Below are 8,023 nucleotides of genomic sequence, written 5' to 3'. Positions count from 1 at the left end.
CACTTTAAGTTGTTAACGGGCTACGACATTGGAAAACTAAATGTTAAAGGCCTGGCCCAATTAAGCAATTTCTTTACTTCGGGTTTTGTTTTCTTCATTTATTCAAATGATATATACTCGTTTGCATGTGTTTTTCAAATTACTAAAAGCATTTTTAGATAAAATATATTTTGGTTCCAAAATCACTTAAATTGCTTCTTGGAAGAAGCACATAACTGTGCTTCTTCTCTTCCAGAAAGCACTTAAGTGTTTTTCCAAAATTTATTTGTATTTTTACTAAAAATCAGTTCCAAAAACATTTTCACCAAAAACATTTTTAGTCATTTCAAAAACAATACATACGTCAGTTTAACTATGTACAGTTAGAGAGATTTTTTAATATGACCAGCACACGACGTGGTACACTACGTGTTACTATACAAACGGTGGGATATGTGTGTTAATAAGTTATAACTTAAAAAATAAAATTTCCCACCACTTACATAAAAACACATGGTGTACCACCCATGTTCCCGTCACAATAAAAAATTTCTCGTACAGTTAAATAAACACGGACTCAACCAATCATAATCTGACACGTGGCTTTGAAAACAAACTTTGTTATAGTGAGCCAAGTGAATTGAAATGATCCCAGGCTTCCTGCATTGGCCCAAAACAAGTAAAAAATAAATTCATCACGAGCATTAGTTACTGTTTTTATGGTAAAAAATGGAGAAATTAACAAGTGATCGATCGATTCTTAATAAATTACTGACCTGCAAGACATCAAAAACTTTTGCTGCAAGGTATTTGTGATGTGAAGTAGCACCTTTCTGCTGCAGCTTATCCGGGTGTAAACATAGCAGCGCCCTTTGGTACGCTCTTTTCACGGAATTTCCTTCGATTACATCTACAAGAGGTACCGTCTTCCACCCGCTCTCGGGCCAAAGAACCTGCCATGTATCAGTGTAAACCCGCATTAGTTGCTGAGCGGAGTAGTATCGATCTTAGTGACAAAGAAACGGTGAAGTTTATGCCATGAAGATCATGCAAAATCCGCGGCCAATTTTGAAGATAGAGCAAACTGGAAGGAAAAAAACAACGAATCAATGCTTACAATTTGCATAGTAGTGAGCAGCGAGCGGATGTTTCCTTCCTTTCCTCTTGACCACTGTCGTATCTTAGCATCAATCGCCTGCAGTTTATGGGACGTTACATTACTGCTTGGGGGAAACTATAACAGCATGCTGTGTTTGTTTGTTATATATTTACCTGGAGTTCTTCATGATTGTTGCCGGGTTGTGGTAGCGGTTCTTTTTCCTCATCTTGAGTTATTTCTTTCATCTGTCAAGTAGAGTACCTCATCAGAAAATTCGTCGTAAATACTGCGCTGAAGGATTAAGTAGAGACTGGACGAAAGAAAACTAAATTCATAGAAAACGAGCATAATTTATAGACTACAGGAGGAAACAGTTCTTTTATATAAGAATCACACACCTGGAAATTTTCGTGGAAGGACTTATCTGCATCTTCAACGGTAGGATTTGATCCGTTGGGAACTGATCCTGTCAAAGCTCAGAAGTTAATGAATAAGTTGTACGCCTTTCATTAGACTATCACTAGATACGTGGAAAGGTGAAAAGTTACTAATCCTGCAGTAAACTGAAATACAAAGAACTGATGTATGATATCTGTTGAGAATGAATCCAACATTGATGGGAGGAGGGACATTGCATGGGCTTATAAGAGGTTGGGCGACTCCCCATATTGCCATTTGCCAATTGGTTTTAAGTTTGTATACCAGTTCTTCCCCTACTTGAGTGGTTAGCTAAGCCACATTCCTTAAACAAGATTAGGAGAACTAACCGGTACTTGATGCAGGGGTTTCCTGCGTGGGAGCATTATTATGTATATAGGGAGCCGTCTTTGCTTCAATATTTTCTTTCTCTAACTGTTTGAGATCTTCCTTCATCTGGAAAGAGTAGAAAAAAAGAGTTATATTCAGAAAAATGTTGAAGAAAACAAAATCCTTTCGTTTTTGGCTATGCGAACTCAAACCATTCTGAATTGATTACCATGACGGGAGCATCAGAAAATGTGTTTTTCACATCGGACTTTTGCAAGTCCTTGTTCATTTTTGTTGCGGTAATACTCGCTTCATTCTCTGCTTTGAAACCACCCTTCTCGTTCATTCTATAGCTCTGACTTCCAAGGTCACTACCATCATATGTGGGTTTACACAAAACTTCTTGGTTGAACATTTTAACAAGGTCCTTCACCTTACCCTTAACTTTGCTTCTCCTGAGATTATCTCCTGAGTTCTTCGGTGAACCTTGGAAACTTGCCTTATTAACTTCAACTTTAGTCGAGGAACTTCTTTTTAAGTGCTGATGTTTTGCAGTCTTATAAGCGCCAACATCTACAGATGATTTTTTGGTGCCTTTAACCACGCTTTCCTTTTTACCACTCGATTTAGTTACCTCATCATTGCCTTCATATGAAAATTCAGGTGTGGTGTCAGCGGTAGTACATGATGACAGTTACCTCGCCAATGACAGTTAAGAATTTAACATACCTTGTTGAAGATCTTCATCAAAAAAGAAAGAACGAACATGATTTAGATCTGGCTTGTGAACTTGCTCCATAAGCACGGGAATTTCTTTCTGCCGGTCTTCAGAAGAAGCTGTTTGAAGTATAGGATGAGGCTCTATATCTTCACTTTTATGGGATGAAATGGTGTTACTGGAAACATCTTCAGCAGTGTCATGAAGGCTGCTGAAGGTTTCTGATTCAGCTACGGGAAGAACCGCTTCCTCAACAAATTGTTGTGGATCTACTTTATCAGGAGTGGTTTCATCAACAAGCAAGTCATTTTCTTGTTTGATTAGTTCCACGGTGGGAGACCTATCATCATCGAGTGGATGCTCATTGGAGGGAAAATCAGTATTAGACGGAGCGGATTTAGGTGATTGCCTCCCCGTACTCTCAGTAGCAACGCATTCATTTGTGCTCGACCCTTCCTCATTTTTAGTTCTTTTCTGCACTCTTGAACCATTCCGCCCCCTAAGAGGCATCACCATTGGCACTCCTTTGCTTGCCCACTTGTAAATCGAGAAATGAAACTGAAACGGACTGCTAGAAGTTTCATTTTCCGAACTCTTTGAATCCTTTTCCAAATTCCCTCCTGTGTCTGCTTTATCAGATGTAGCCAAGCTTGAGGACCCTTCGCCAACAAGAGAAGAATCTCGGTATGAGGAGCTCCGGCGAGTACTGGATCGAATATCATTTCTCGACTTATCGTGACTTTGGATTGCTTGGTTCGAAAATCTAGAAAGAGAACTCGAACGAGGCAGCTCCACCAGCCCTTTGCTAAATCCGGCGGGGAGGCTGAGAAATTTTGAAGCAAACAAGGTAATTAACGCATGATTGATTCAATATATAATGTATAAAATTAGCAGCTGCTCAAACATATTGTATTTCTTGTTCCTCAAGTTTCTATGGTACCTGAATTGTGCGGGCAGTGAAGAAGCCGCAGAGGGCTCGGTTTTGTGCAGCAGGGGGTGGGCGGGGCTTTGAACCCGAGAACCTGGCGCCGAAGCAAAAGGGTCCCTCTGAAGCCTCCTTGGACTAGAACTGACAGAGTGATTGCCTTTAAAGATGTCATCAAAGAAGTCATCGCTCTGGGTCCGTCTTCTGTTCACGGACCCTTCCCCAAACACCGGCTTCTCATTCAAACCAGACCAATCATCATCGCCGTCATCATCATCAGCATCCCCTTTCAGTCCGCTGCTCTCGGTAGCTTCGCTGAAGCTGTACCTCATGTCGTTAACAGACCACCGCCTCGGCGGGCCACCAAAAACGTCATGAAAATCAACGTCCGAGTTTTTGGTGGGAGGGTGGGAAGAAGAACCGGAGTTGACGAACGCTTTCTGAGGACTGTAGCCGAGAAGAAGGCTCTCCCGTTGAGAAAATCGCTGCATTTCAATCACCAACCAAGTCCCAATTAACAGTTAATCGAAACAAAACTCACAACCAGAAGACAATTTGAACGAGAAAAAATTGGCGGGCAACTGTTCACGAAACCTTTATGTTTCACTGAAACAGTTGCAGGGGAAGATTTTTTTGATTTGTCGAAATCGGAATCGAAAGGGAGAATTCAGGAGGAGGAGGTGGGGATCGGGTTAGGAATGTTTGCATGGGATTTTGAGGCCACACAAAACAGGAGAAAGTAACGCGGAATTTGGATGGAAGTGTTTCTGGATAAGTGGAAGAGTCCAATAGAGTTGGAGGAAGCTATTGCTTATTGGGCAGTTTGGATTTACGATTTTGTTTTCGTAGGCACCCGAAATCTGTTGACTGCTGTGCATTTTCATGGTGGGCAATTTATCCAAAGATTTCAGAAAATTTTGTAACTAATAAATTTGATACTTTCGGCAATCTGTGACCGTCACACTGCTACATGTAGGACAACTGACTGTAACACCACCGGGCAGTATGACGGTTTCTCCCGGATCATGTGTCATATTACAGACTTTACCCGAGGCAAATGCTCAGGCTGCCCCGTTTCAATAAGGTTGTACGTCAAACACAATATCCAATTCAAAATCCAATCAAGTGAATAAATATGCAGAATTAAAAGACCAAGGATGTCGCAAAGCTGTCGATGACGAAAGATGAGAAACCCTTGGATTATATTTCTTGGTATGATATGGTACAGAACAACGGTCATCTCAGGAGATATCTAGTGAAACTTAAAATGTTACTATCCATATAAATCCAAAATTTGAAAGGAAACACAGGAAAAAGCAAAAAAGAAAGAAGAAATACTTCGAATTGGCCTCAGAAGGTGCAGTCGATATACCCAAACCAGTGTCAATTGAATTACAGAGCATGTGTACGTAGATTTTAGCCCATCCGGGAGTCTGTTGAACTACGCTACCATTGAGAACCGTCAGGGAAAGGTTCCAGCGCATCTTGCTTGCCGTTGAAGTAGAACTCGACAATTGCCTGCATCCTTGGAAGTTTATCCGGGTGGTAGTTTACATGAAGGATTACTGGTTTCAACTTTTTCAAGTTAGCATCTTTCCTGACCGTCTTGAAGAGGACCTTGCTATTCATAAACAGATAGAAATCCATCGTTCTCTTGGAAGCATGAAGCCCGCTGTACCCCGGATGAGAAGGGAAAAATAGTTCCTCGTTGAATACTGCTTGGTCCCATGCTTTTTGTGGCCTAGAGAGTCGTTCAGCCACACGATCCAGAAGCTCAATTGCAGGAAGCGTAGGTCTTATGTAAAAGAAACCAGAGTTATAAACCCATATCCTCATCGTGTGAGCATAACGAGCCCACCCCATAGAGGGTTCGTCAAACACATCATTAAATCCATAAGCTGTATAGTTATTGTGACCATCAGTCATGGACTCTACATCAGAATCTCGATAAAGATGATTGAACGGGTTTTGCAAATATACTATATCAACATCCGAGAGAAGAACACTATAACCTAGTTGCAGAAACTCCCTCAAGATGCGAAACTTCAACCCTGAGACGGCATGGTTACCTCCCTTCTTCGCAATTGGATCAATACCCTCATCCGAATCTCTCTTGTATACAGGAACGTCATTAGCTTTGCAAAATTCTTCAATTTCATCGTCTAATCCTACTACCAGATAATTGGTTATACCAACTTTCTTGATGCTAGTAAACCATACCTCCAACATGACTTTCACATTTGAATTCGCAAGTGCAACTATAAGCTCTTTTTGAACTGCAACTTCCTCCAAGATCTTTGCCAGCCTCGGATTCACGGATTCATCAGGAACGACTGTCGGGTTAGTTCTCAAGCCCTTGACGGTACCAAAAGGGCCAGCCTTATGTGGTTTACCTAACACAGAAAACTGCTCATGTGCATGATCCTTTCCTTGTTCAGACAGACGTAGCTTTTCAGTTAGTTCCTGCACCTCCTTCTTCAGCTCGTCATTCTTGTCCGACAATGATGCAATATCGGACCTCAACGCGGTAATCCGTTCTGTTGATTCACACTGTGATGAGCTAACCTGCAAGCAAAAATCGCATAGCCAGCCATATGACATCGTTCCACATTTTAAAAAATTATGCTACTTAGCATTATATCGATACTTCTAAAATATACTTCTAAAATACCAAATACAATCTGTGAGGTTAATGCAAACTAAAGATCGATGCTTCTAGAAGGGCTAAAAGTGTTACATGACATCAAAAGCACTTCTAGCAACGTTTTGCCATAAAAAAAAAATCAAAAAAAAAAAAAAAAAAAGTAAATTGTAGTAATGGCCTCTTAACTTTAACTCAATAATAGCAATAGTTCCTTAACTAAAAATTCATTATCATTGGTCCCTCAACTTTAATCTAACTGAAGAAATGGTCCCTTAATTTTAATCCAATTTGAGCAATGGTCCCTCAAACTTTAATCCAATTGTAGTAATGGTTCTTCCAACGTAACTTATTTTGACAAAATAATGACGAAGCTGACGAAAATGACCTTAGCTACACGTTTTGATGAATTAAGGGACCCCAATTGTAGTAATGGTCCTTCCAACGTAACTTATTTTAACAAAATTCTGATGAAAATAACCACAACTATACATTTTGATGAGTTGAGGGAAGGTAACGAATTTTTAGTTAAGGGATTATTGCTCCAATTTGATTAAAGTTGAGTAACATTGCCATAATTTAGTCAAAAAATTAAAAAAAAAATTATGGATCGCAGAAACGCTTTTTCGAGAAGAGCCCGCCGAAGATGCACTTGGATTTTAATAAAAAAAATTAACCAATTTATAATAAAAGCACTTCTTAACTGCTGGAAGTGCTTTCTGCAATCCCGAACAACACTTCGTAACTGCTTCTGGATTAAATTGATTAGAAACTGAATCGAATTTCTCAGAAAAATGTAAGCTTTACATGTAAGTTCTATAATCACTAAATGAAGCAATCAGATATGTAATTAGCGCTGATTAAAAGCGAAAAGGCAGTGAGTGAGTAAATTAAGGAAGCGAGATCCAAACCTGGAGATCCGATTTCCCGAATCTGCGGTTTTGGATAAGCCTATCGGAGCCCAGGAATCCGTGAGGAAACAAGTAGGCGACGACAAAGCCGAGTAGGATTCCGATGACAATGGCGGTCACGATTCGAGATCCAGGAAACGACTGCGTCTTGTCCCTCATCAACGACCCCTCTCTACGACCTGCCATCATTCCCACCTTCTTCCATTCTCTCTCGAGTCGTTCACAGCCGTTGGCGAGAAAGAGATGAAACAAATCAGTATTCGATTAGTACTCTACCAGTTGCGACGGTGGTGGTTGCGGCGGTTGTGGTGGAGTTGCCACTTCTCTTTCAAAAATAACAGCGGAGCAGCGGGGTTGCTCTCTCTGGGGGGCTGAGGAGAGAGGGAAAAGATCGAGCTGGCAAAGATTCGGTGCTTTGCATGTACGGAACTAGATAATCATCATTGCTGTCTTTGTTTGCACATCGGCCAAGACTTGGTGTGTTTTTTTCGTGTGTGAAGTTTGTCGTTTTTTGGGTGGACAGTTAATTTAGTTTCAGTTTAACCAGTCCTAGTGGGCCTAACACCGAAAGTCTAGTAAAGAAGGGTTACATCTAAGGAAAAAGGATAGGGATTCTAGAAATTTCCTAATTGTAACTGTTCATCATATATCGTACGATAAAAAAATATTTTAAAATTTAAAATTAAATATAAATAATACATAACGAAAACTAACCATACGATGTATGATGAATGATCATGATCACGAAATCTTTAGGATCTCTAAGAAAAGAATCCGAAGAGTATCCTTTTTCCACATCTAAGTATAGCATTTCAGTCTAATATTATACTATTATGTGATAAAGGACCGGTAGCACCACAATCCATCTAAATGCGGTCATTTATGGTTCGTGAAACTATAGGGAAGGCAGGTTCGGGATAATCCATTCAACCTTCTACTTTTCTTTTATTTATTTTTTTTCTTTTCTGAATTTTCGTCTTCCCATAAAACTCCCTCTTGAAAC

The 8,023-nt window shown here is 40.2% G+C and overlaps 2 protein-coding genes across 2 annotated transcripts; both read right to left on the bottom strand.

Annotated features, from left to right (window-relative positions):
• Positions 1-298: 298 nt before the first annotated feature.
• Positions 299-4,192, bottom strand: LOC137718755 (J domain-containing protein required for chloroplast accumulation response 1-like). The gene is made up of 9 exons (XM_068458292.2): positions 3,484-4,192; positions 2,555-3,366; positions 2,055-2,470; positions 1,846-1,951; positions 1,477-1,544; positions 1,252-1,323; positions 1,097-1,174; positions 756-932; positions 299-639 (listed from the first exon to the last, which is right to left on the bottom strand). The coding sequence occupies exons 1-9, from the start codon at positions 3,957-3,959 to the stop codon at positions 601-603; spliced, it is 2,244 nt and encodes a 747-aa protein (XP_068314393.2). The 5' UTR covers positions 3,960-4,192; the 3' UTR covers positions 299-600.
• A 451-nt stretch (positions 4,193-4,643) lies between these two features.
• LOC137718310 (arabinosyltransferase RRA3) lies at positions 4,644-7,586 on the bottom strand. The gene is made up of 2 exons (XM_068457833.2): positions 7,021-7,586; positions 4,644-6,033 (listed from the first exon to the last, which is right to left on the bottom strand). The coding sequence occupies exons 1-2, from the start codon at positions 7,207-7,209 to the stop codon at positions 4,915-4,917; spliced, it is 1,308 nt and encodes a 435-aa protein (XP_068313934.1). The 5' UTR covers positions 7,210-7,586; the 3' UTR covers positions 4,644-4,914.
• Between the last annotated feature and the right edge of the window lie 437 nt (positions 7,587-8,023).

This window comes from Pyrus communis, chromosome 8 (genome assembly GCF_041283825.1).
Source record: "Pyrus communis isolate YQ-2024b chromosome 8, ASM4128382v1, whole genome shotgun sequence".
Taxonomy (NCBI): Eukaryota; Viridiplantae; Streptophyta; class Magnoliopsida; order Rosales; family Rosaceae; genus Pyrus; species Pyrus communis.
The sequence above is the reverse complement of the archived record's forward strand: the minus strand, read 5'-3'. Positions and strand labels throughout refer to the sequence as shown.